General features: G+C 53.2%; 2 protein-coding genes across 4 annotated transcripts in view; one reads left to right on the forward strand and one right to left on the reverse strand.

The window, feature by feature from the left end:
- The window catches only part of MARK4 (microtubule affinity regulating kinase 4), a 52,328-nt gene extending 46,751 nt beyond the window's left edge, over positions 1 to 5,577 (forward strand). For 2 of the 3 annotated variants that reach the window (XM_512745.7, XM_016936207.4), the window contains 2 exons: positions 1,722 to 1,766; positions 4,280 to 5,577. In XM_512745.7, the coding sequence (XP_512745.3) occupies positions 1,722 to 1,766; positions 4,280 to 4,616 (382 nt within the window). In that variant the 3' untranslated portion in view covers positions 4,617 to 5,577. Of the gene's footprint in view, positions 1 to 47; positions 128 to 1,721; positions 1,767 to 4,279 lie in introns of all 3 variants that reach the window. The other variant, XM_003316450.5, reaches the window with a different exon arrangement.
- A 2,743-nt stretch (positions 5,578 to 8,320) lies between these two features.
- Positions 8,321 to 25,505, reverse strand: CKM (creatine kinase, M-type). The gene is made up of 8 exons (XM_001163660.6): positions 24,429 to 25,505; positions 21,146 to 21,356; positions 19,451 to 19,605; positions 17,062 to 17,194; positions 13,322 to 13,493; positions 10,307 to 10,430; positions 9,363 to 9,552; positions 8,321 to 8,830 (listed from the first exon to the last, which is right to left on the reverse strand). The coding sequence occupies exons 1-8, from the start codon at positions 24,630 to 24,632 to the stop codon at positions 8,652 to 8,654; spliced, it is 1,368 nt and encodes a 455-aa protein (XP_001163660.3). The 5' UTR covers positions 24,633 to 25,505; the 3' UTR covers positions 8,321 to 8,651.
- Between the last annotated feature and the right edge of the window lie 2,276 nt (positions 25,506 to 27,781).

Here is a 27,781-nt window from a genome sequence, read left to right on the forward strand (position 1 = left end):
CCTTTCCTCCTCCCCTGTCACCCCTCACCTCCCTCCTCACACTGCAGGGTTACCCTCGATCCCTCTAAACGGCAGAACTCTAACCGCTGTGTTTCGGGCGCCTCTCTGCCCCAGGGATCCAAGATCAGTAAGTCCCGTCCATGCCCTGTTCTCGCTGGCTCTGCCTCCCTGCCTGCATGTCTGACCTGTGTGTGCGGGCATTGGGAGGGGGCTCTGTGGATGTGAGGGTCTGTGCGTGGGGTCTGGTTGTTCATTTACTCACAGAAGCACAGCCTATGGAGCCAGACTCGGGGGTTCAAATGGCAGCTCTGCCAAGTGACCTTGAGCAAGTCACTCAAGGTCTCTGGGCCTCGTTTTCCTCTTCTGTAAAATGGGTATAGTAATAACAATACCTGTCTCCTAGGGTTATTGTGAGGACTAAATGAAGTGATGTATGGACTGAGCGTAGAACATTGCCTTGGAAAGTGCTTTACATGTGTATTAGTTATTAATTGCTATTATTCATTGAGCCCCTACTGTGTGCCTGGCACTGTCCTAGGCCCTGTAGTAGAGGGTGAGCAAAATGTACAAAACTCCTGCCCTGGCAGACCCAACATTCTACTAAGGGATCTAGACAAAAAACAAGGAAATAAGTAAAATATACTTACTATATAGACTGCTAGGTAGTGCGAAGTAACTAAGAAGAAAAATAGAGTAGGAGCCAAATTTGGTGGCTTATGCTTGTAATCACAGCACTTTGGGAGGCTGAGGCGAGGGGATCACTTGAGCCCAGAAGTTCAAGACCAGCCTGGACAACGTAGCAAGATCCTATCTCTACAAAAAAGTAAATAAATTGGCCGGGCGTGGTGACTGCACCTGTATTCCCATGTACTTGGGAGGCCGAGGCAGGAGGATCACTTGAACGCAGGAGGTCAAGGCTGCTGTGAGCTATGATCATCAGTCTTGGCAACAGAGGGAGACCCTGTCTCTAAAAAAAAAAAAAAAAAAAAAAAAAAAATTGAACAGGGAGGGGAATAAGGGGTGTGGGGAAGGGATGGGGTGCAGCATTAAATGGGCAGGCCTCTGGATGAGGTGGCTCAGGCCAGTAATCCCAGCACTTTGGACAGATGACTTGAGTCCAGGAGTTTGAGACCAGTCTGGGCAATGTGGCAAAGCCCCATCTCTACAAAACAAAACAAAAAACAAACAGCAGATGTGGCACGCGCCTGTAGTCCCAGCTACTTCAGGGGCCAAGGCAGGAAGATTGCTTGAGCCTGGGAGGTTGAGGCTGCAGCGAGCTGAGATCACGCCACTCCTGCATGACAGAGTGAGACTCTGTCTCAAAAAAAGAAAGAAAAAAGGGCAGGCCTCACGAAGGAGGTGTTGTTTGAGCAAAGCATGAATGTATATGTGAGCGAGGGAGTGTGTGTGTGTGCACACATGCGTGTGTCTCTCTCTTTCTCTCTGTGGCCACTTCTCTATGTAAGAGTGTGTCTCTGCCCACTCCCCTCCCTTTCATCTTCCACATTCTTCAGTATCTTTCCTGTGACCTGCACTAACCATTTCAGAATGAGCCCCGTTATGGGGATGGACAAGGAGATCAAATCCTGACTCCAGGCCCTCACCAGCCCGGAGGGACTGGGGTTGAGGCAGGGGCTGCTTGGAGTCCCAGAGGCAGTGGGTTGCGGGAGGTGGGTTCCCTATGTCCAGATTAGACACTCTGTCCCCCTCCCCTTCCCTAGGGTCGCAGACGAACCTGAGAGAATCGGGGGACCTGAGGTCACAAGGTGAGTGCTTGGGCCTACCCCTGACTGCCACTTCCCCTCTCCTGCCTCAGCACCTCCCGACACTTACCCCAGGGCATTAGATGGGGCCCCAGTCTCATCCTGCAAGGCCAACTTCCTGAAATGCCCTGTGGCCCCAGCCTTCTCTGCCAGCTCCTCTCATTCCCACCCCACCCCAAGCACCTTCCCTTGACCATCTTAAACTTCAGCCTCCGGCTGGGTGCCATGGCCCACGCCTGTAATCCCAGCACTTTGGGAGTCCAAGGGAGGCAGATCACCTGAGGTCGGGAGTTTGAGACCAGCCTAAGATGGAGAAACCCCGTCGTTACTAAAAATACAAAAATTAGCCGGGCGTAGTGGCGCATGCCTGTAATCCCAACTACTCGGGAGGCTGAGGCAGGAGAATCGCTTGAACCCGGGAGGCAGAGGTTGCGGTGAGCTGGATTGTGCCATCGCACTCCAGCCTGGGTAGCAAGAGTGAAACTCCGTCTGAAAAAAAAAAAAAAAAAGCCTCATCCCATCCACAACTCAACTCCTCTTCTGGTCAATGCCCCCACCTCCTTTTGCCTCTCATCCAGTCATGGCACAATGTTTGCTGGCAGCTCAGGGCCAGCAGGAGGCAAACATCTGTACGGACCCAGATCATGAAGATTTTAGGCTTTGAGGGCCAGGCACCCTGTGTCACGCCTGTTCAGTTGTGCCATTGTAGTGCAAAAGCAGTCATATTCAACACAAAACAAATGGGTATGGCAGTGTTCCAATGAAACTTCATTTACAAAAGTAGACAGCACTGGAGTTTGCCAAGCCCTGGTTTTGTCTGAGTTCCCGGTTTAGAGACCCAAGTGGAAACCGGAGCCTTCCCAGCAGCTGCAACAAACTGCCAGGGCTGACTCTCATTGGTTGGGACTTGGTCACATGCTCATTCCTAAACCAATGCCTGCAGCCAGAGAGGAGAAGTACTCTGGTTGGTCAGACCTGGTCATGTGGTCACCCTTGACCCAAGCACAGTGGCTGGGAAGTAGAATGCTCTCATTGGCAGAGCTGAGTCGTGCTCACCCAAGCTGAGGGGCGGCCCCACCGGAACAAGGGAGGCTAGCCCTGGGATGCTCATGTAGAGCAGCACTCTCGTACTTCAGGCGGGACGTTTCTTTGTTGTGCAGGGCCCTCTTGCACATTGGAGAATGTTTATCATCCCTGACCTACCCCATCCCCAACCCAGTCAGTGCCAGCAGTGCTCCCATCCTAAGACATGTGACAATCAAAAAGCCCCCAGAGGCCGAGCACAGTGGCTTATGCCTGTAATTCCAACAACTCAGGAGGCCAAGGCAGGAGGATCACTTGAGCCCAGGAGGTCGAGGCTGCAGTGAGCTGTGATTGCACCACTGCATTGCAAGACCCTGTCTCAAAAAAACTAAGAAGTGGCCGGGCACTGTGGCTCGCGCCTGTAATCCCAGCACTTTGGGAGGCCAAGGCAGGTGGATCACCTGAGGCCGGGAGTTTAAGACCTGCCTGCCCAACATGGTGAGACTCCGTCTCTACTGAAAATACAAAAATTAGCTGGCCGTGGTGCCTGTTCTCCCAGCTACTTGGGAAGCTGAGGCAGGAGAATTGCTTGAACCCGGGAAGCAGAGGTTGCAGTGGGCCAAGATTGTGTCATTGCCCTCCAGCCTGGGCGACAAGAGCGAAACTCTGTCGCAAAAAAAAAAAAAAAAAAAAAAAAAAGGCCGGGCGCAGTGGCTCACACCTGTAATCCCAGCACTTTGGGAAGCCGAGGCGGGCAGATCACAAGGTCAGGAGCTCGAGACCATCCTGGCTGACACGGTGAAACCCTGTCTCTACTAAAAATAAAAAAATTAGCTGGGGCCAGGCGTGGTGGCGCGTGCCTGTAATCCCAACTACTCAGGATTGTAGTAGTTGGCAGGAGAATCGCTTCAACCCAGGAGGTGGAGGTTGTGGTGAGCCGAGATCGTTCCATTGCACTCCAGCCTGGGTAACAAGAGCAAAACTCCGTCTCAAAAAACAAAAGAAAAGAAAAAAGAAATTTCTCATTCAAACATTCAAACCATGTGGCCAAGCCAGGCTGGTAAGGCCACTGTGATCTATGCGGTCATTCAGGTCCCCAGGTTCTTGCATCCCGATTCCCTGGAGCCCTTGTCATCTTCACAGTTGAGGCTGGCCTGTGCCACTGCTAAGTCCAGCTCCTGGGAGATGTGGGACAGGAGAGCCTGGCACATGCAGGTTCTTTGAAGGAACTAATGTGGATGGCACACCTCACTTCTGCTCATGTCCCAGAATTTACAGACAAGGTCACACCTGGTTGCAAGGGAGGCTGGAAAGTGTGGTCTCTAGCTGGGCAGCTCTGTATCCAGTTGAAACTGTCGCTGGGGTAACAGGGGAAGATGTTTTTTGAGGGGATGGCTAGGAATCTGTCCCGAATTGGGAAGAGTTGTCCCTTCAGCCCTCCACCACATTCCTCTTCGCTCCCATCTCTGACCCCTGACATCTTCTCGCCTCAGTTGCCATCTACCTTGGGATCAAACGGAAACCGCCCCCCGGCTGCTCCGATTCCCCTGGAGTGTGAAGCTGACCAGCTCGCGCCCTCCTGAGGCCCTGATGGCAGCTCTGCGCCAGGCCACAGCAGCCGCCCGCTGCCGCTGCCGCCAGCCACAGCCGTTCCTGCTGGCCTGCCTGCACGGGGGTGCGGGCGGGCCCGAGCCCCTGTCCCACTTCGAAGTGGAGGTCTGCCAGCTGCCCCGGCCAGGCTTGCGGGGAGTTCTCTTCCGCCGTGTGGCGGGCACCGCCCTGGCCTTCCGCACCCTCGTCACCCGCATCTCCAACGACCTCGAGCTCTGAGCCACCACGGTCCCAGGGCCCTTACTCTTCCTCTCCCTTGTCCCCTTCACTTCTACAGGAGGAGAAGGGGCCAGGGAGGGGATTCTCCCTTTATCATCACCTCAGTTTCCCTGAATTATATTTGGGGGCAAAGATTGTCCCCTCTGCTGTTCTCTGGGGCCGCTCAGCACAGAAGAAGGATGAGGGGGCTCAGCGGGGGGAGCTGGCACCTTCCTGGAGCCTCCAGCCAGTCCTGTCCTCCCTCGCCCTACCAAGAGGGCACCTGAGGAGACTTTGGGGACAGGGCAGGGGCAGGGAGAGAAACTGAGGAAATCTTCCATTCCTCCCAACAGCTCAAAATTAGGCCTTGGGCAGGGGCAGGGAGAGCTGCTGAGCCTAAAGACTGGAGAATCTGGGGGACTGGGAGTGGGGGTCAGAGAGGCAGATTCCTTCCCCTCCCCTCCCCTCACGCTCAAACCCCCCCTTCCTGCCCCAGGCTGGCGCGGGGCACTTTGTACAAATCCTTGTAAATACCCCACACCCTCCCCTCTGCAAAGGTCTCTTGAGGAGCTGCCGCTGTCACCTACGGTTTTTAAGTTATTACACCCCGACCCTCCTCCTGTCAGCCCCCTCACCTGCAGCCTGTTGCCCAATAAATTTAGGAGAGTCCCCCCCTCCCCAATGCTGACCCTAGGATTTTCCTTCCCTGCCCTCACCTGCAAATGAGTTAAAGAAGAGGCGTGGGAATCCAGGCAGTGGTTTTTCCTTTCGGAGCCTCGGTTTTCTCATCTGCAGAATGGGAGCGGTGGGGGTGGGAAGGTAAGGATGGTCGTGGAAGAAGGCAGGATGGAACTCGGCCTCATCCCCGAGGCCCCAGTTCCTATATCGGGCCCCCCATTCATCCACTCACACTCCCAGCCACCATGTTACACTGGACTCTAAGCCACTTCTTACTCCAGTAGTAAATTTATTCAATAAACAATCATTGACCCATGCCTACTCCATGCCAGGCCCAGTGCTGGACACAGAGACATGAAGCTCTGTCTGTGGGAGACAGGGATTCTGACACAGACACTGGACAAACCATTGTCTTGGGGAGCCCAGAAGAGAAAGTGGGCAGGGTGGGGTCATTGGGGAAGATGCTCTAGAGGAATTAATGCTGAAATGGGGTGTTGAAGGATGAGTAGGAGTTAGTTAGGCATTGAGTTTGCCCTGGGCAAAAGCCCAGAAGTGGGAGTATGTGGTATATCTTCAGAGAACTGGGTAATTTCAGTGTGGCTGCTGTGTTGGGCATGGATGGAGAATCAGCAAGAGAAATGCTGTATTAGGACGAATAATCCATCTACGCTGCTTAAGCAAAAAGGTATTTGTTGGTTTATGTTACTTAATAGTCCAGGGGCACCTGGCTTCAGGTAGGTTTGATCCAGGCATCAGGCCATTGCATCTATTTTTTCAGTATAAGTTGAGTTCTAGTAATTTTTATCAAGTAAGTGCTCCTTTCCTGATGGCACAGATGACTTCAGCAGTTAGAAGTTTCTATCCCTCCAGCTTTCTGCAGCAGAAAGACCCTCATTGTCAGTTTCCCAGCAAAAGTCCCAGGGCAGACTCTCATTGGCCCAAATGGGCCATGTGATTTTCTCTAAACCAATCACTGTGACTCTAGAGTGGCCAGACTCAGAGCTGCACTTAGTAGGGGTTCCTCAAAGGAAGGTCAAGTGTCATGAGCAGGAGAAAAGGCATGGGAGCGGGACAGATTATAGTGGTTGAAGTCTGTGCAGTACAGAAGGGCGGAGCTTATTCACACAGCACCTTTGGGGCCAAAATGAATAAGCTGGACTTTCTCCCCATGGCACTGGGGAGCCATGGAAGTTCAGGGAACTTCAGGGAAGAGGCTTGGTCAATTCCTGAGAGCATCCTCTGTGCTGGGGACACAGTGGTAATCAAGACAGCCCCAACACTGCCCTCATAGAGCTCACAGTCCAATGGAGGAGGCAGATGTGTCCTCAGGCAGCGACTGGGCAGGGCTGGTATAGGGGAGTCCAGAGGTGATGCCTGCCTCAGCCAGGGAGGGCTTTCTGGAGGAGAAGGAGCCAGCTAGACATGGATAGGAGTGCGTTTTAGGCACAGCAAATGGCACGTACAAGGGCCAGGGAGCAAGAGAGAGGACAGGTCCTCAACAAATGGCATGTGACTTGGTAAGTGTAGAATTGCTGTGAGGTATGGGGCTAGGGGCGTCAGTAGGGCCTTGAAGGTTATGGACAGGGGCCTGGGCTTTCTTCCAAGGGCACTGGGGGAGCCATGGCAAGGTTGTAGGCAGGGTAGAGATGGGCGGGTTTGTGCTATGTGCAGGGTGGAAGGGAGGGAAGTTGACAGGTCAGAAGATCAGGAAAGAGGTCGGGGCTGGACAGATGGGGAGAGCGCAGATAGATTTAAGAGAGTCCTGTGAGGCAAAGTGGGCAGGACCTGGTAACAGGTGTCTGGACTGTGGCTTTGGCTGGCCCAGAAGGTCCCCACTGGCGTGTGTGGTCTATGTAGCCTCTGGGTGTGGAGCTGGGATCTTCAACTGGGGACAGTACAGTAAAGAACATCACAGCATCTCACAGGTTCTGCATACCTTAATGTTTAGAATCTCTCCTAACCTTCCTTCTAGTAATCTCCCTGGGAACTTTTGGGGACATCCCTAGGCCTCAATTTCCCCTCTGTAAAACAGAGGGCAGATTGAACTACAAGGGCCCTTAATCTCTGTGACTCTTGAGGTTTGAAAAAGCACCTTAGGTTCCTGAGGGCTTTGTCGGTTCTTCCATTTACTCCCACCTCACTCTTTTTTTTTTTCCCTAAAACGTTTGTCTTTTGGGGCCCACCGACTGTGTCCTTGTTAACGTAGACATTGGCCTGTTTGACTGGGTGGAGGTGATTGACGTGTCCAACACCCAATGCATGTTCAGATACTGCTTGACTTCTATTAACTCTTCTCCCTCCACCAATTGCTCTACCACGCCTCTTTCCTGTTCCTTCCTGGGACTGAGTTCTCCAAAAGGCCTATCCCTAAAGACTTCATGGGGATTCTCAGACTCACAGATTGGAGAGGGAAACAGCTTGGTCAAAGACATTGAGGTGGGAATTGGAGGGTGTCAGGTGTGAAAGAATCAGAGGAGTAATGGGGAAAGAACTGGAAAGGTGAGCCTCCAGCAAATGGTATGCATTTCAGTGTGGCCTTGAGTTGCAAATAACAGAAAAGCTTTCTAGGAGAAATGGGGAGCCATGGCAGGTTCTTGAGAAAGTAAGGGACTGGCAGCAGCTACAGAGGGATGAAGTCAGACGGGACAGAAGGAGGCCAGTGGGAAGCAGAATATAGGTAGATGTGATGAGCTGCATGGGAGGTCTCAAAACTGGAGACCGTTGGGCTAAATTCAAGTTTCAGACATTTCTTTTGGCTGCATTCCTCCCCAGCGTGGACCTCGTGTTTGAGATCTGAGCATGACTAATTCAAAGCCATAGTTGGAAAGGGCCCATGCTTTGGGTGAGTGACACTGGGCTCAGTGTTTCTCTGGGTCTCAGATTCCCCATAGAGCCTTCTAATTTTTGGACTAGATTCTGTGACCTAACTTTGCCTCATTTTAGACCCGGGATAAGACATGTTTAGTACATGCCTAGACAGGACAAACCACCCTGAGACCACACAGTGGCCAATTGCACGTCCTCCCTCAATAACTATCGCACAAAGCTAAGGCCACCAATGCTTTTATTTATCGCTTTGCGTGGAGACAAAGCACAAGCTCCGAGTGTGCTGGGAGCTCTCCATTAACTAGAGCTCCTGGTTGGGGTGGAGCTCTAGGAAAAGAAGAGGACCCTGCCAGGGAGATATTTCATTGGCCAGAATCCAGAGGATGGAACCCATTGGTTGGAACTCTGGTTGAAACTGGAACTCTGAGAAGGGTGGAGAGAGCCCCCAGGTGGGACTCAGGGACAGGGGCAAGGAGTGAGGGAGCAGGACTCTGGTGGGCCAGGCCCTCCCACTGCCTGGGTTCCGGCAGTCGGTGGCAGGTGGGCAGGCGCCTACTTCTGGGCGGGGATCATGTCGTCGATGGACTGGCCTTTCTCCAACTTCTTCTCCATTTCCACCATGAGCTTCACACCATCCACCACCAGCTGCACCTGTTCTACTTCGGACGAGCCCAGCCGATCAGCGTTGGACACGTCAAATACTGAGCCCACGGCAGCTGTGTCCACGCCACCTGTGGGAGCAAGGGACAGGGGCGTGAAGAGGCAGCGAAGGTGCAGAGGGGCTGGGACGTGGCCCCCGTGCCAAATGCAACAGCCGCATGTAGTGAGTGCCTACTGTGTAACAGGTTACCTGCACACAGGTAATGCCTGTTCATTCGTGAGCTCACGAGTCTCTGGCTTCAGATGGGGTACCACGCCACTCAGTTATCAAACATAGTATAGTGGGTAAGAGAGTGGGTTCTGGAGCCAGGCGGCCTAGGGTCGAATCCTGACCACTCCTCGCTTTATAAATGGGGAAACTGAGGCCCCGAGGGAGGTCCAAGGGCATGTGCAATGCATATTATATAATCATGAAAATCCCACATTGACTCCTATCACATAGGCATATTGACACCCATTTTACAGAGGAAGAAATGCAAGCTCACAGAGGGTCAGCCCTTGCCGGATCCCCAGAACTCGCAGGGATGTCGCACCTCTCCTTCCATCCCTGCAAAGGGCCCTCGCTCCCCCTCCGTCGTGGTGCAAAGGATGTGGGAGCCGTACCTGTACCCCTCTTCTGCAGACGCAGGCGGGTGAGGATCTCCTCGAACTTGGGGTGCTTGCTCAGGTGCGCCAGCTTCACATGCACGCCTCCACGCAGCCCAGTGCCCAGGTTGGATGGGCAGGTGAGCACGTAGCCCAGGTGCTGGTTCCACATGAAGGGGTGGCCAGCTTTCTTAAAGATCTCCTCAATCTGAGGTTCAGAGAGAGGACCAGGGGTCAGCGCCGGCAGGCACCCCCAAATGCACCCGCAACATGGACAGGGTCCGGAGGGACAGGGCGTGGGAACGTGGTGGAGGTGGGATTCTGAGGGGAACAGGGAGGTAGGAGATTCCGAGGGTGCTGGCTAGACAATGGGGACCAAGGCAGGATTTTGAGGGGCGGGGACTAGGAACGCTTTGAAGGCGGTTTTTTTTTTTTTTTCCAGAGTCTCTCTGTGTCACCCAGGCTGGAGTGCAATGGCGTGATCTCGTCTCACTGCAACCTCTGCCTCCCAGGTTCAAGCGATTCTCCTGCCTCAGCCTCCCGAGTAGCTGGGACTACAGGCGCGCGCCACTACGCCTGGATAATTTATTTATTTATTTATTTTTTAGTATAGAGACGGGGTTTCACCATGTTGGCCAGGCTGGTCTTGAACTCCTGACCCTCCTCAGCCTCCCAAAGTGCTGGGATTACAGGCGTGAGCCACCGCTCCCGGCCTGAAGGCGGATCCTTACGGGCGGGGCTTGGGCATAGGGTGGAGCTGGGTCCAGGGGCGGGACCCTGAAAAGCGGGTGGGGCTAGTTTTGGGGGGCGGGGTTTGGCATGGGGTGGAGCCAGGTCCGGGGGGCAGGGCCCTGGAAAATGGGTGGGGCAGGGCTTAGTATAGGGGAAGGGGCGGGGCCTCGGAAAGCAGGTGGGGCGTTCAAGGTGGAGTCAGAAGTCAGCAGCTAAGGGCAGACACCCACCTTCTGCAGCCCTACGCAGAAGCGGCGGAAAACCTCCTTCATGTTGCCCCCCTTCTCCATGGAGATGACCCGGAGGTGATCCTCCTCGTTCACCCACACCAGGAAGCTCTTGTTGTCATTGTGCCTAGAGTAAGGTGCCGCAGCAAGAGGCCAAGGTGTCAGCCCCGTGGGAACCCCATTCCCAGCCCTCCCCCAAAACATCTGCCCACCGATGGGGGAAGAGGGCCTGAGGGGTGGGAGGTGGGTGGCATCTGCCTCCTCAAAACGCAGAAGCTTAAACCTGTAGACTCTAATGTCACAGGATCTGCAAAACGTTGAATCCTGGGATCAAGGACTTTTAGGGACTTAAGTCTTTGAACAGTATTATTATAGATCCTTGGGATCTCAGGATGTTTGACAAACAGAAGCTTGGGATCAGAATTGATAACACTTGGAAATCCTACATCTGGTCTCAGGACCAGAAAATCTTCCCATCGTAGTGTGTTAGCTCCCAATCCTAGCATCTCAGAAGCAGGATCCTAGAACATAAAATATTAAGGCTGGGTGCAGTGGCTCACGCCTGTAATCCCAGCACTTTGGGAGGCCGAGGCGGGCGGATCACAAGGTCAGGAGATCGACACCATCCTGGCTAACACGTCGAAACTCTGTCTCTATTAAAAAATACAAAAAAAAATCTGGGCATGGTGGCGGGCATCTGTAGTCCCAGCTACTCAGGAGGCTGAGGCAAGAGAATGGCGAGAACCCGGGAGGTGGAGCTTGCAGTGAGTCGAGATCGCGCTACTGCACTCCAGCCTGGGCGACAGAGCGAGACTCCATCTCAAAAAAAAAAAAAAAAAGAACATAAAATATTAAGATCTGGAAATGGCTGGGTGTGGTGGCTCATGCCTGTAATCCCAGCACTTTGGGAGGCCAAGGCCGGAGGATTGCTTGAGCCCAGGAGTTCAAGACTACCCTGGGCAACATGGCAAGACCCACATATCTACAAAATTTAAAAAATTAGCAGGCATGGTGGGACACATGCCTGTAGTCCAAGCCACTGGGGAGGCTGAGGCGGGAGGCTCACTTGACCTTGAAAGGTCCAGGCTGCAGCGAGCTATGATCCCACCACTGCGCTCCAGCCTGGGCAACAGAGCAAGACCCTGTCTCAAAAAAAAAAAAAAAAAAAACCTGAGGGCAGGCATGGTGGCTCACGCTTGTAATCCCAGCACTTTGGGAGGCTGAGGTGGGCGGATCACTTAAGGTGAAGGGTTCGAGACCAGCCTGAGCAACATGGCAGAACGCTGTCTCTACCAAAAATAAGAAAACTAGCTGGGCACAGTGGCACATGCCTGTAGTCCTAGCTACTAAGGAGGCGGAGGGTGAGAGGATCGTTTGAACCCGGGAGATGGAGGTTTCAGTGAGTCGAGATCGACCCACTGCACTCCAGCCTGGGCCTCAGAGTGAGAGTCCATCTCAAAATAAATAAATAAATAAATGAGTGGAATCTTAAAACCTAAAAATATTTAAAATCTTGAAATCTTAGAATCATCCCATCTGTATATCTTAGCACCCAGGCTCCCGTCATCGATTGAAACCTAGGTTCTCTAAATCTTTGACTATCTGAATCAGGGATTCAAAGAGTCAAAACAAGTCTAGAAATAATACTTTATAATAAAGATAAGACGAATAACCAAGATGTACTGAACACTTAGTGTATACCAGGCATTGCTTTTTTTTTTTTTTTTTTTGAGACAGAGTCTTGGTCTGTCGCCCAGGCTGGAGTGCAGTGATGCGATCTCGGCTCACTTCAAGCTCCGCCTCCCGGGTTCACGCCATTCTCCTGCCTCAGCCTCACGAGTAAGTAGGACTACAGGCGCCTGCCACCAAGCCCGGCTAATTTTTTGTATTTTTAGTAGAGACGGGGTTTCACCATGTTAGCCAGGATGGTCTCGATCTCCTGACCTCGTGATCCGCCCGCCTTGGCCTCCCAAAGTGCTGGGATTACAGGCGTGAGCCACCGCGCCCGGCCCAGGCACTGCTTTTAATACTTTACATAAATTAACTCATTTAATCCTCACAAGAACACCAGAAACTACAAATTATTGTGATCCCTATCCTATAGCTAGGAAACTGGGGTAGAGAAAAATAAAATAAGTTGCCCAAGGTCACAAAGCTAGTAAAGCTAGTAAATGGTAGAGCTGGGATTTGAACCTAGGGAGTATGGTTCAAGTCTGAGTTCTTATTTTTGAGATGGGTAGCTGGAGTGCAGTACCTCGGTCATGATTCACAGTAACCTCAATCCTCTGGGCCCAACTGATCCTCAGCCTCTCGAGTAGCTGGGACCACAGGTATACGCCATCACGCCTGGCTTTTTTTTTTTTTTTTTTTTTGAGACGGAGTCTCCTGTCGCCCAGGCTGGAGTGCAGTGGCACGATCTCAGCTCACTGCAAGCTCCGCCTCTTGGGTTCAGGCCATTCTCCTGCCTCAGCCTCCCAAGTAGCTGGGACTACAGGCGCCTGCCACGACGCCAGGCTAATTTTTTTTTTTTTTGTAGTTTTAGTAGAGACGGGGTTTCACCATGTTAGCCAGGATGGTGTCAATCTCCTGACCTCGTGATCCGCCCACCTTGGCCTCCCAAAGTGCTGGGATTACAGGCGTGAGCCACCGCGCATGGCTTTTTTTTTGTTTAATTTTTGTAGCGACGTGGTCTCCCTATGTTGCCCAGGCTGGTCTAGAACTCCTGGGCACAAGCGACCCTCCTGCTGCAGCCTCCCAAAGTGCTGGGATTACAGGTGTGAGCCACCGTGCCCGGCCAAGTCTAAGTTTTTAACTACCACTTCTCCGGTCCAGATATCCCAAAATCTGACACACAGACCACAGGATGGGCAGGGGCGGAAGGCAAGATCATTTTCTGTGGCATTTAGAAGATAATAATTATGTATATGGCCTTGGTTTTGGTGGAGGAGTGAGGAGGGCCGTTGCAGGACTGGAGGAGGCTGGGGGAAGAGGAAGCCAGGGGGCGGGGAGGGGCCTCACCAGATGCCACGGGCGTCGGGCCAGTCGCGGGCCATGCCTGAGGCCAGCAGCAGCGGGGACACGGGCTTGTCGAACAGGAAGTGGTCATCGATGAGCTGCTGCTGCTCCTTCTCCGTCATGCTCTTCAGAGGGTAGTATTTCCCTTTGAACTCGCCCGTCAGGCTGTTGAGAGCTATGGGGACACACGAGGGAGTGGTCAGCAGCCTGTCCCACTTCAACCAGGGTGTGGAGGCCCAGGGTTCCCCCTGCTGCTTCTCCTAACGGGCCTGGGCCTTGGCCCCCTGGATGTCCTAAAGGCACCTGAACCCTGTGTCTAAACCCACACTTGTGACGGCTCCCCAAAATCTGTTCCTGCCATCTGTCCAGGCCCCCAGGAATGGCCACCCCATGTGCTCAATCTGGAAAACAGACCCACCCCTTCCCCGGAGGGACCCTCACATCCAATCCACCTGCAGGCCACAGTGTGCTGGTGCCTGCTCCTAATGGCTGGCAAGACAGATGGCTGAAGTCTCAGGACTTTGAGAGGCCATTAGTAAAAATTATTATAAAGTAGAATGGTAGCCAGGTGCACTGGTACGAGCCTGTAGTCCAGATACTGGGGAGGCTGAGGCAGGAGGATCACTTAAGCCCAGGAGTTCGAGTCTAGCCTGGGTAACATAGCAAGACCCCCATCTTTTTTTTTTTTTTTTTATGAGACGGAGTTTTGCTCTTGTTGCCCAGGCTGGAGCACAATGGCGCGATCTTGGCTCACTGCCACCTCCGTCTCCCGGGTTCAAGCGAATCTCTTGCCTCAGCCTCTCAAGTACCTGGGATTACAGGCATGCGCCACCATGCCCGGCTAATTTTGTATTTTTAGTAGAGACGGGGTTTCTCCACTTGGGCGCCCGGCCCAAGACCCCAATCTTTAAAAAAAAAAAAAATTGTAGGCCGGGCGCAGTGGCTCATGCCTATAATCCCAGCACTTTGGGAGGCCAAGGCAGGCAGATCACTTGAGGTCAGGATTTTGAGACCAGCCTGGCCAACATGGTGAAACCCCGTCTCCACTAAAAATACAAAAATTAGTCGGCCATGGTGGCACACGCCTGTAATCCCAGCTACTCAAGAGGCTGAGGCACGAGAATCACTTGAACCCAAGAGGTGGAGGTTGCAGTGAGCTGAGATTTTGCCACTGCACTCCAGCCTGGGTGACAGAGTGAGATTCTGTCTAAAAAAAAAAAAAAAAAAAAAATTGTGTTTTTATTTGTATATTCATATATAAAATATGTGTATAATGAATTTGTGTTTGTGCATATGTACAATAAATCTATAATATTTATATATCTTATACATATTCATATAATATACAGACATACCTTGTTTTGTTGCATTTTGCAGATACTGTGTTTTTTACAAATTGGAGGTTTGTGGCAACTCTTTGTCCAGCAGGTCTATTGGAGCCATTTTTCCTACAGCATGTGCCACTTCGTGTCTCTGTGTCACATGTGGGTAATTCTCACAGTACTGCAGACTTTCTCATTATTACTATATCTGTCATGGCAATCTGTAATCAGTGATCTCTGATGTTACTGTTTTAATTTTGGGGGGTGCCACCGACCTTGCCCATATAAAAGGGTGAACTTAATGGATAAATGTGTGTGTTCGGACTGCCCCACTGACCAGCCATTCCCTCATCTCTCCCCATCTCCTTGAGCCTCCGTATTCCCTGAGACACATGATTTTGAAATCAGGCCAGTTCAATTCATAACCTTACAATGGCCTCGAGGTGTTCAAGTGAAAGGAAGAGTCAACATTTTTCACTTTAAATCAAAAGCTTCATAGGCCAGGTGCGGCGGCTCACGCCTGTAATCCTAGTGGTTTGGGAGGCTGAGGCAGGCAGATCACCTGAGATCAGGAGTTTGAGACCAGCCTGGCCAAGATGGCGAAACCCCGATTCTACTAAAAATACAAAAATTAGCCAGGCATGGTGGCGCATGCCGGTGATCTCAGCTACTTGGGTGGCTGAGACACGAGAATTGCTTGAACCACGAGGTGGAGGTGACAGTAAGCCAAGATTGCACCACTGCACTCCAGCCTGGGCGACAAGAATGTGGCTCCATCTCAAAAAAGAGATTCTTTTCAAACTATTACTGCTGGCCAGGCACTGTGGCTCACACCTGTAATGCCAGCACTTTGGGAGACCAACATGGGAGGATCACTTAAGCCCAGGAGTTGGAGGTTATGGTAAGTCATGATTGCACCACTGCATTCCAGCTGGGCAACAGAACAAGACCCTGTCTTGAAAAGAGAGAGAGAAAGAGAAGGAAGGAAGGAAGGGAGGAAGGGAGGGAGGAAAGAAGGGAGGAAGGGAGGGAGGAAAGAAGGAAGGAAGGGAGGAAGGGAGGGAGGAAAGAAGGAAGGAAGGAAGGACGGAGAAGAAAAGGGAAGGGAAGGGAAGGAAGGGAGGGAGGGAAGGAAGGGAAGGAAGGGAGGGAGGAATTGCCGCAGCCATCTCAACCTTGAACGACAACCGCCCTGATCAGTCAGCAGCCCATCAACATCAAGGCAAGGCCCTACACAACAGAAAGGTTCCAACTTGCTGAGTCCTCAAATGATCACAACATTTTTAGCAGGATTTTAAAATTAAGGTATGTACTTTTTTTTTTCTAGACATAATGCTATTGTGCACTTAACAGACTACAGTATAGGATAAACATAACTTTTTTTTTTGAGATGGAGTCGCACTCTGTCCCCCAGGCTGGAGTGCAGTGGCGTGATCTCAGCTCACTGCAACCTCTGCCTCCCAGGTTCAAGCGATTCTCCTGCCTCAGTCTCCCAAGTAGCTGGGATTACAGGTGTGTGCCACCAGACCCAGCTGATTTTTGTATTTTTAGTAGAGATGGGGTTTTACCATGTTGGCCAGGCTGGTCTCAAACTCCTGACCTCAAATGATCCACCTGCCTCAGCTTCCCAAAATGCTGGGATTACATGTGTGAGCCACTGTGCCTGGCCTCTTTTTATTTGTTTTTGAGGCAGGTTCTCACTCTGTCACCCTGGCTGGAGTGCAGTGGCACAATCACGATTCACTGCAGCCTCAACCTCCCGGGCTCAAGTGATCCTCCCACCTCAGTCTCCTGAGTAGCTGGGATGACAGGTGTGTGCCACCACTCCTGGCTCATTTTTGTATTTTTTGTAGAGACAGGGTCTTGCTGTATTGCCCAGTCTGGTCTTGAACTCCTGGGCTCAAGCGACCCTCCCTCCTAGGCCTCCCACACTGCTGTGGGAGCCACTGTGCCCGGCCTCAACTCCTCCTTTCTGAGGTGGCTCCCTTCGGTCATTCTCCACCACACCCATGTCTTGGCTTCATGGCACTTTTGAATTATCTTGTTCATCTGTGGGTTTCTGTATTTCCTCTTGTCTCCCCACCAGCTGAACACTCTGTGAGAACAGTGAGGGACCCCTATCTCCCCACACAGGGCAAGAACCCCTGGAAATGTGTGCTGGATGAACAGACAGCAGGACGCTGGGGGCAGCCAGGTGTCTGCGTAGGTCTTCTCAGGGGCCGTCGAGTCTGGACAGCATCCCTGAATCTCCAACACAGCAGGTAATGCTGACAGCCCGCACCATTCCCCAAGCCCCCACGATTTACCAAGCTCTTCCCCTACTTTGGAAAGCGGAGGCCCAAAGAGACCCGAGGACCTGCCCATGGAGGAACAGAGCCAGGGCTGGGTGACCCCAGCAGTGGACGGGGTAGGGGCGCTCACCTTCCACAGAGAGCTTCTCCACCGCCCGGCGCTCGCCACGGGAGCAGTGTGGGGGCAACGTGTAGCCCTTGATGCTGCGGCCAGTGCGGACGCGGCTGCTGAGCACATAGTTGGGGTCCAGGTCGTCTCCACCCTGGAGAGGGGGTGGGAGATCAGGACCAGGCAGATCCTCTGCCCTCTCCAGCAAGCCCAGGTCTCCCCCAGATGCTCCCCTCAGTCTCCCTGTTGCTTCCTTTGCCCTCTGCGTCCTCACTGATTGGGTGTGTGGAGCCTCTCCCCGCCACCCATACCTGGGCTCTGTCTCTCCCTTCTCTGTCTCTCTCCCCTCTCCTATCTCTGTTTTTCTTTATACCTCTCTCTCCCCATCTTCGTATATTTCTTTTCCTTTTTTTTTTTTTTTTTTTTTTTTTCGAGACAGGGTCTCTCTCTGTCGCCCAGGCTGGAGTGGAGTGCAGTGGTGCCATCATAGCTCACTGCAACCTCAAACTCCTGGGCTCAAGCAATTCCCCTGCCTCAGCCTCCCAAGTAGCTGGGACTAACAGGTATGTGCCACCATGTTCGGCTAACTTAAAATAAATTTTTTATAAATAGAGACAGGGGCTGGGCACGGTGGCTCACACCTGTAATCCCAACACTTTGGGAAGCTGAGGTGAGCCAATCACCTGAGGTCAGGAGTTCGAAACCAGCTTGGCCAACATGATGAAACCCCATTTCTACTAAAAATACAAAAATTAGCTGGGCCTGGTGGTGCGCACCTGTAATCCCAGCTACTCAGGAGGCTAAGGCACGAGAATCACTTGAACCTGGGGATCAAGGGTTTCCGTGAGCTGAGATCGAGCCACTGCACTCCAACCTGGGTGACAGTGTGAGATTCTGTCTCAAAAAAAAAAAAAAAAAAATAGAGACAGGTTGTCACTATGTTGCCCAGGCTGGTCTCAAACTCCTGGGCTCAAGCAGTCCTCCTGCCTCAGCCTCCCAACGTGGTGGGATTACAGGCATGAACCACCATGCCTAGCTAAATTTTTAGGCTTTTTTTTTTTCTTTTTTTGGGGCAGAGACGGGTTCTTGCTATGTTGCCCAAACTGGTCGTGAACTCTCCTGGCCTCAAGTGATCCTCACACCTCAGCCTCCGTAAGTGCTGGGATTACAGGTATAGCCACTGCACTCAGCCTTTCTGCCCATTTCTGTTTCTCTTCCTGTCTCCCTTTCTCCCACTCTCCTTGTCTGTGTCTGACTGCAACTGCGTGTGTCTCTCTCTCCCTGTCTCTCCTGCCTTCTCTGATGCTCCCTTCTGTCTCCCTCTGTGTCTCTGCCTCTACCCCCCCTTTTTTTTTTTTAGGCAGAGTCTCGCTCTGTCACCCAGGCTGAGTAGCTAGGATTATAGGTGAACACTAGCATGCCTAGCTAATTTTTGTATTTTTAGTAGAGACTGGGTTTCACCGTGTTGGTCAGGCTGGTCTCGAACTCCTGACCTTATGATCCGCCCACCTCAGCCTCCCAAAGTGTTGGGATTACAAGCGTGGGCCACTGTGCCCGGCTATGCCTCTTCCTTTTCTACATGCTTTTGTGCCTTTCTTCTCCCTCTCCCTCTCCTTTGTCTCTCTGTCTCCTTGGCTGTCTGTGTCTCCTTGGCTGTCTCTGTGTCTCTCTGTCCCTCTCTCTTTCCTTTTTTTTTTTTTTTTTCTGAGATAGAATCTTGCTCTGTCACCCAGGCTGGAGTGCAGTGGCACGATCTCAGCTCACTGCAGCCTCCGTCTCCTGGGTTCAAGAGATTTTCCTGCCTCCACCTCCTGAGTAGCTGGGATTACAGGCACGCGCCACCATGCCCAGCTAATTTATTTTATTTATTTATTTATTTATTTATTTATTGAGACGAGTTTCGCCCTTGTTGCCCAGGCTGGAGTGCAATGGCACGATCTCTGCTCACCACAACCACTGCCTTCCAGGTTCAAGCGATTCTCCTGCCTCAGCCTCCCACGTAGCTGGGATTACAGGCATGTGCCACCACATCCAGCTAATTCTGTATTTTTAGTAGAGATGGGATTTCTCCATGTTGGTCAGGCTGGTCTCAAACTCTCAATCTAAGGTGATCTGCCCGCCTTGGCCTCCCAAAGTGCTGGGATTACAGGTGTGAGCCACCGCCGTGCCCAGCCCTTTTTTTTTTTTTTTAAAGACAGAGTTTTGCCATGTTGGCCAGGCTGGTCTTGAACTCCTGACCTCAAGTGATACGCTCACCTCAGCCTCCCAATGTCCCTCTCTCTTTCCATCTCTCTGCTTCTCCACACCTCTGTGTCTCTCTCTGTCTCTGTATTTCTCTGTCTCCCCCCATTTCTCCTGTGATCTCTCTCCTCCTCACCCCTCGGCCCTCTCCTCCTGCGCAGACACCGACCTTGAGGTTTTCATGGTTGAGGTCAGTCTTGTGCTTGTCAGGGGGTTTGTAGCCCCCATGGCGATCCGAGATGATGGGGTCAAAGAGTTCCTTGAAAACTTCATAGGACTCCTCATCACCAGCCACGCAGCCCACGGTCATGATGAAGGGGTGACCTGGAGGGGTGGGGGTGAGGTCAGAGCTGCTTGTCCCCAGCAAACAGGGCGTGGGCTCGTGGGCTCAGTGGAGACTGTGTGGACATGTGTGTCGGGATGGGGGCGGGTACATTCAATACCTCTGGGTGGGAATTGAGAATAATAAGGGTTGGGCGCAATGGCTCATGCCTGCAATCCCAGCACTTTGGGAGGGTGAGGCGGGTGAATCTCTTGAGGTCAGGAGTTTGAGACCAGCCTGGCCAACAGGGTGAAACCCCATCTCTGCTAAAAATACAAAAATTAGCTGGGTGTGGGGCACACACCTGTAATCCCAGCTACTCAGGAGGCTGAGGCATGAGAATTGCTTGAACCAAGGGAGTGGAGGTTGCAGTGAGCCAAGATCACACCACTGCACTCCAGCCTGGGTGACAGAGCAAGACTCTGTCTCCAAAGGAAAAAAAAAAAAAAAGAGAAGACAGGACTGGTGGGAACTGGGAGGGAAGGCTGGGAGAGGTCAAGGTGGCTGGGAGGGGTCAAGGTGGGAGAGAAGAAAGAATGCTGGGGGCGGGGTCAAAGGAGAAAGGGGAGCTTCAGAGGGTACATGGTGCTAAAAGCATCAGCACCTCGGAAACATTAGCATCCAACGTCATGACATCTTAGCCTGAAATGTTAGGATCTCAGGCTACCACCGTACCACAGAGGGTCAGGAGGGTAAGAGACTTGAAAGACCCTCTTATTTCCCAGTGGAAAAACAGGGGCCAGGAGAGAGGGGCCTCTCCCCGGCATCACACAGTGAGCTGGACGTGAGGGGCACTAGAGCCTCCCCTCCACTCCCAGCTCTCTTCGCCTTGCAATGTCCTTTGAGAAACAACCATAACATTAATAACATCCCCTGTCAGATTCCTTTTTTTTTTTTTTTTTGAGACAGGGTCTCACTCTGTGGCTGGAGTACAGTGGCGCGATCTCGGCTTACTGCAACCTGCACCTCCCAGGCTCAAGCGATCCTCCCACCGCAGCCTCCTGAGTAGCTTGGACCACAAGCTCTCATCACCACACTTGGCTAATTTTTCTGTATTTTTTGTAGAGACAGGGTCTTGCTATGTTGCTCAGGCTGGTCTCAAACTCCTGGCCTCAAGTGATCCTCCCACCTGGGCCTCCCAAAGTGCTGAGATTACAGGCATGAGCCACTGCACCTGGCCCCCCTGTCAGAGCTTGAGCACTCACTTGGTGCCAGGCGCCACTCTAAGCACCGCACAGCCATTGACTTGTATTTTCACAACGTGGGCGCCCATTTTTCAGATGAGGAGACTGAGGTTCAGGAGGTGAACCGACCTCCTTGGGGATCTCACATTATTCTCGTGCATGTTTATTGCGTGGTTTGCTGGGTACCTCGCACTGTCCCAAGCCTTTACGTATATTAATGCATTGATTCCCACAACAGCCCCATTTTACAGATGAGAAAACTGAGGCCCCCCGCTTCAAGGGAGGTGGGATTGGGGCATGGCCGGCAGCCTCCAGAGCCCCCATGTAGCCCCTTCAGTGCTCCACTGGGGAGGCTCACCTGGGTTGTCCACTCCTGTCTGGATGACATCATCTACAGTGAAGCCAGATGGAGTCTCCTTGTCCCGCAGCTTCTTGTAGAGTTCAAGGGTCAGTACCTTGGCCATGTGGTTGTTATGTTTGCTGAGGTCGGGGTACTCCTCCTCAGGCTTGTAATTCAGCTTGAACTTGTTATGGGTGTTACCGAATGGCATGGTGGCGGTGTAGGAGACCTGATGGGCAGGGCAGGAGGGGAAGATTGAAGATTAGCTGGCATCTTTTTTCTTCTTCTTTTTCTTTTTTTTTCTGAGACGGAGTCTCGCTCTGTCACCCAGGCTGGAGTGCAGTGGCACGATCTCGGCTCACTGCAAGCTCCACCTCCTGGGTTCACACCATTCTCCCGCCTCAGCCTCCCAAGAAGCTGGGACTACAGGCGCCCGCCACCACGCCGGCTCATTTTTTGTATTTTTAGTAGAGACGGGGTTTCACCATGTTAGCCAGGCTGGTCTTGATCTCCTGACCTTGTGATCTGCCCACCTCGGCCTCCCAAAGTGCTGGGATTACAGGCGTGAGCCACTGCACCCGGCCTTTTCTTCTTTTTTTTGAGATGGAGTCTCACTCTGTTACCCAGGTTGGAGTGCAGTGGCGAGACCTCGGCTCACTGCAGCCTCCACCTCCCAGGTTCAAGCGATTCTCCTGTCTCAGCCTCCTGAGTAGCTGGGATTACAGGCGCACACCACCATGCCCGGCTAATTTTTTTGTATTTTTAGTAGAGATGGGGTTTCACCATCTCTACTGGTTGGCCAGGCTGGTCTCGAACTCCTGGCCTCAAGTGATCCACCCGCCTCGGCCTCCCAAAGTGCTGGGATTACAGGCGTGAGCCACTGTGCCCCGCCTAGCACAGTGGGGTCAGGCAGGCTGTGTGACTTGGAGCAAGAGAAATCCTCTCTCTGAGCCCCTGTGTCTCAGCAGGAAGGCATCTGGAGTCTTAGATCAAGGGCCTGGCTCTGCCATATCCCAGTTGGGTGAGCCTGGACTAGTCATTCTTGCTGGAAACTCAATTTCCCCAGGTGGAAAACGGGCCCCTCCCGGAGGCTGGAAAAATATTTTGTGTGGGTAAGAGTGTAGGTTCTGGAATCAGCCCAGGGTTTGATTCCCAGCTCTGCTACCTACAACCAGCTGTGTGACCAGGGACAAGTTGCTTAACCTCTGTGCCTCAATTTACTCATCTAGAAAATGAGGATCCTAACAGCACTCGCCGCATGGGAGTGTTGAAAGGATTAAATGTGTGAATACAGGTGTAGCTCTCAGAACAGTGCCTGGTACACAATAAGCATTATTTCACTTAGCTGCTATTATTATTATTATTATTATTATTATTATTATTATGTTTGAGACAGAGTCTCGCTCTGTCGCCCAGGCTAGAGTGCAGTGGCGTAATCTCAGTTCACTGCAACCTCCACCTCCCAGGTTCAAGCAACTATCCTGCTTCAGCCTCCTGAGTAGCTGCAACTACAGGCGTGTGCCACACCTGGCTTTTTTTTTTTTTTTGGTATTTTTAGTAGAGATGGGGTTTTGCCATGTTGGCCAGGCTGGTCTTGAACTCCTGAACTCAAGTACTCAAGTGATCCGCCCACCTCTGCCTCCCAAAGTGCTGAGATTACAGGCATGAGTCACGGCACCTGGCCTGTTGTTGTTATTTTAAAGGTTCGTGTGAGGAGCTGGTGAGAAGGTGGAGGTGAGGGTGCTGCTGGGAGTATGTGAGCAGGTTCTTGGATTATCAATCCAAAGACAAAGGGCTGGGTCGGGGGAGGGCTGGGTGGCTGCCCCCACCTCTGCCTGCTGACAGTTCTCCCACAGGGCTCAGAAGGGAAGAAAAGCTCAGCCTCTGGGTCGTCAGAGGCAGGTTCAAATCCCACCTATGCCATTTCCCTGCTGTGTGACCCCAGGCCAGTCACTAGGCCTCTCTGGACCTCTGTCTCCTGTGAACTGAGCCTGCCCCATAGGATTGCCAGGATCCTCTGAGCTTGGCCATGAGGTTGGCTGAGCACAGGCCCTGGCATGGAGTTGGAGCCTGGAACCCTGGTGGCTGCTATTATTGTTATTTGTTATTACTACTTTTTTGCAGAGATGGGGTCTCACTATGTTGCCCAGGCTGGTCTGGGACTCCTGGCCTCAAGTGATCCTCCAGCATCGGCCTCCCAAGATGCTGGGATTATGCGTGTGAGCCACTGCGCCAGGTCCTATTGTTATTTTATTCACTGGACCCAGAAAGGAGAAGGGACCCAGAAAGGAGAAGGGGCCTCCAGCAGCGGTGGGAGACGGGGATGGGAAGCAGGTGGGATTGTGGGAGGGAGATTGGGACCACGGTGAGCTGAAGCCAGGGAAGAGGAACAGGGACCCGCCAAAGACCTTGGGTGCTGCTGTCCAGGGTGGTTGGTTATTTTTAGAATCTGGCAACTGCCTGCCATCCCACCCCCAGCTGCTGCCCCGCCCTACCCCCACATTCCGGGGCTCGGCTTGCACCAAGTCAGCAGGCCCAAGACAGGTGGGCCAGGGTGGCTGGGAGGACACGGGTCCAGGCCTCGGGGCTCAAGGACATCCTGGGATGGCAGCCCAGACCCCCTCCTTCAGAGGATGCCCCCCTAATCCCTGCCAGGGACACCCCAGGAGAGGGCACTGAGGCAAGGTGGTGACCCCCCCCCCAACAAGAGACATAAGCAGAAAGCCCCAGAGCCACACACCCCCACCACCGCAGACTCCCCAGATCACACTGTAAACTGAGTCACACAGTCACACTTCCAAACTCAAGGACATGCCCAGGACACTCATGTGTCCACTACTAAGTCAGATACAAGGTCACAGGGACCCACACAGTAGCAAACGCAAAGAAAGCCTGCGACACCTGCTCTTGCAGACTCTGCTAGGCGACAGACACACCTCCCACGGCTTGTGGCGCCAGTGTTGGCGACAAACTGTAATGAACACAGGCCTGGCTCAACAGCCCCTTGCAGGGGGTGACAGTTGGCAGCTGTCAGGACCCCTTTCATCTCGGATCCCTCCCCATAACCCAAGACTTGTGCCGCAGAAATCACAGGTCCCAGTGCGGGGTTCAGGCAGCCTCACAGATGGAGGGGCCTCCCAGACACACAAGGGTCAACCTTCCCATGCACCGACCTGCCTTTGTATAGGAGGATGTTGGTGGGGCAAGGGGTGACACACAGGCCCTTTCCCAAGCCAAGCCTCTAGCACCCACAGAAATCCCCTACTCTGGCCCCCACCCAGATTCCCGCCCCGTGCAGTACCTGGCTGGGCTGGGCTGAAGGGGGGCTGTCTGTATCCTGGAGGTGACACTGACCCAAAGGAAGGGCCAGCAGCCGTGGCCTTATATAGGGGGACCTAGGCTGTGCTATTGGCTGGGAGGGGTTGTCCCCAGGGAGGAGTTCTGGAGGGCAGCTGAGCCTCTCACCTCCCTGCTCGGGCACCATGCCCACCCTGAACCCAGGCATGCTTTGCGCCCAGCCCCATGGCCTTGTATGGGCTGAGCCGCCCCAGGGGCTGGGCTCACGCCCCCCCACCAAGCTGATACCCTGACCAAGTGCTGAGTTGGGCTGGCGGTGGGGACAGCTGGCCCCCCGCCGGGAACATCGGACGGTGGCTGGGAACGTCCCAAGCACGTAGAAGCCACCGTCCCCTGGCCCCTGAGTCTCCTTCAGCCACCAGCCCTTCCTGTGGCCCTCGGCTCCCCCTGTGCCCCCTGGGCCCTCACCCCTACCCGAGTCCCAGCGGCACCTCGGGGAACCAAGGTGTGGCTCCAGGAGGAGCAGATACCCTGTGAGCTGGAGGAAGCAGAGGCCGGGAGAAGGACCAATTGCAATGGAGGGCAGTCTAACCCCAGAAACCCGCGCTTGGGCGCCCCTTCCTCCTAGGGACTGAGTGGAGGGGAAACTGAGGCTGGCTGAGTTGGAGAGATTCAAACTCAGGGCAAGGGTGGGAGGCGGTGGTCACCCTCCCCCCCACTTAACCCTCGCCCCCTCGGTGCCACTGGGAGATTTCCGCTGTGCGGGGGACAGGGAGGGTCTCGGTCGCCGGGAAAGGAGTTATTTTTAGAGGGCGCTTTGCTGTCTCCTCTGCCGCAAAGGCCGAGACCCGAGGCGCTGGGTATGGGGGGGTTCGGGGGCAGGTGTTGGAGGGGGGTTCGCCACGTGTCCTGGTTAATTATAACCGGGCGTCTCGGGTGTCCTCGGGCCTCGCCTCCTTACAAGGGCAGCCACGGGGCCCTGGGTGGCCGCTCCCACCTCCCGGGGAAGGGGGCTGGGCAGCGACGCCGTTCAGAGCGCGGGCGCCAGACTCGCGCAGATCTGGGCAGAGCAAGCGCTCTCGGCGCCTCGGCTGTGAGCAAGGACTTCCAGGGCTGAGAAGGGGGTTCTGTGGAGGAGAGTACAGTATAGAGGAAGCCGCTTTCTCCTCCTGGGACGCGCCAGGATTGCAGGCTGATCGGGTCTCCTCCTCCAGGGAGCTCCCAGGATTGCGACGAAGAAAAGAATGTCCCTTCCCTCTGGGTTCCTCCCTATCCCAGGGTCTCCTGGGTCTCCTTCACATCTTCTTAGGCAGGTGAGGACTGGCTTAGAGAAAGGGAGCCTCTGTGCCTCTCCCTCAGACTCCTGATCTGAGCGGGGAGGGGAGAGGGGTGCTTTAGAAATATTTACATGGGGCCCAGCCCTTTCCCCCCTTTCCCAGCAAGCTCAGATTGCCAAGGGTCTCTTTCACGGTTACGGAAACTGAGGCCCAGAAAACTAAATGGAACTGGTCTCGAAACAGGGATCTATCAGGCACTTCCTGAGGCTACAACAAAACACAAAACCCCCGCCGTCCTGGAGGTGATAGTGCAAGAGGGTCACAGATGAGGGGACGGCACAGCAGCAGGGGAGGTCGAGGCAGGCCTCTTTGGGAAGATGACATCTGAGCAGAGACCTGAAGGAGAACAGGGAGCCAGCCATGTGCGGCTCTGGGAGGAACAGCAGGTGCAAAGGCGCTGAGGTGAGAATGGCTGGGCACATCTGAGGACAGACAGGAAGGAGGCCAGGGGGCTGGAGCAGATGGGGCCAAGGAGAGAGTGGGAGGAAGAAGATGAGGTTGGAGGGGAGACAGGAGCAGACCCATGGTGCCCTAGGGGCTGTGGGAGGAGTTTTAATCCCATTGTGATTGACAGTGAAAATGTTAGATGGGCCGGGCACAGTGGCTCAGGCCCGTAATCCCAGCACTTTGGGAGGCAGAGGCAGAGGCGGGTGGATCACTTGAGGCCAGGAGTTCAAGACCAGCCTGGCCAACATGGTGAAACCCCATCTCTACTAAAAGTACAAAAATTAGCCTGGCATGGTGACACACGCCTGTAATCCCAGCTAGTCAGGAGGCTGAGGCATAAGAATTGCTTGAACCTAGGAGGTGGAGGTTGCAGTGAGCTGAGATGGCACCATTGCCCTCTAGCCTGAGTGACAGAGCAAGACTCAGTCTCAAAAAAAAAAAAAAAAAGAAAGAAAAGAAAAGAAAAAGAAAATGTTAAATGAACCAGGTATAGAAAGACAAACATCACAAGTTATTTGTGGGATCTAAAAATCAAAACAAGGAGGCTGAGGCAGGAGGATTGCTTGAGCTCAGGAGTTCGAGACCACCCTGGTCAACGCGGTGAAACCCTGTCTCTACTAAAAATACAAAAATTAGCCAGGCATGGTGGGACACACCTATAGTCTCAGCTACTCAGGAGGCCGAGATGGGAGGATCACTTGAGCCTGGGGAGGTGAGGCTGCAGTGAGCTGTGATCGCACTGCTGCACTCCAGCCTTGGTGACAGAGCGAGACTGTGTCTAAAAAAAAAAACAAAACAAAAAACAATTGAACTCAGGGAGACAGAGCAGAAGGATGGACTCCAGAGCCTGAGAAGGGTAATAGGCCAGGTGCAGTGGCTCACACCTGTAATCCCAGCACTTTGGGAGGCCAAGGAGGAAGGATTCCTTGAGCCCAGGAGTTAGAGACCAGCCTCGGCAACATAGCTAAACCCCGTCTCCACAAAAAATAAAAAAAACTACAAAAATTATCTGGGCGTAGTGGAGTGCATCTGTGGTCCCAGCTACTCAGGAGGCTGAGGCAGGAGGATTGCTTGAACCCAGGCAGTCGAGGCTGCAGTGAGCTGTGATCGAGCCACTGCTGCACTCCATCGTGGGCAAGAGAGTGAGACCCTGTCTCACACACACAAAAATTAATTAAAATAAAGGAGTATAATTGGATTGTTTGTAATATAAAGGATAAATGCTTGAGAAGATGGATACCCCATTCTCCACGATGTGATTATTACAAGTTGCATGCCTGTATCAAAACATTTCATGGCCGGGTGCAGTGGCTCACGCCTGTAATCCCAGCACTTTGGGAGGCCGAGGTGGGCAGATCACCTGAGGTCGGGAGTTCAAGACCAGCCTGATCAACGTGGAGAAACCCTGTCTCTACTAAAAATACAAAATTAGCCGGGGTGGTGGCACATGCCTGTAATCCCAGCTACTCGGTAGGCTGAGGCAGGAGAATTGCTTGAACTCGGGAGGCAGAGGTTTCCGCGGGCCGAAATCGCGCCATTGCACTCTAGCCTGGGCAAAAAGAGTGAAACTCCA

The sequence above is a fragment of the Pan troglodytes genome, chromosome 20, assembly GCF_028858775.2.
Source record: "Pan troglodytes isolate AG18354 chromosome 20, NHGRI_mPanTro3-v2.0_pri, whole genome shotgun sequence".
In the NCBI taxonomy this organism is placed as follows: domain Eukaryota; kingdom Metazoa; phylum Chordata; class Mammalia; order Primates; family Hominidae; genus Pan; species Pan troglodytes.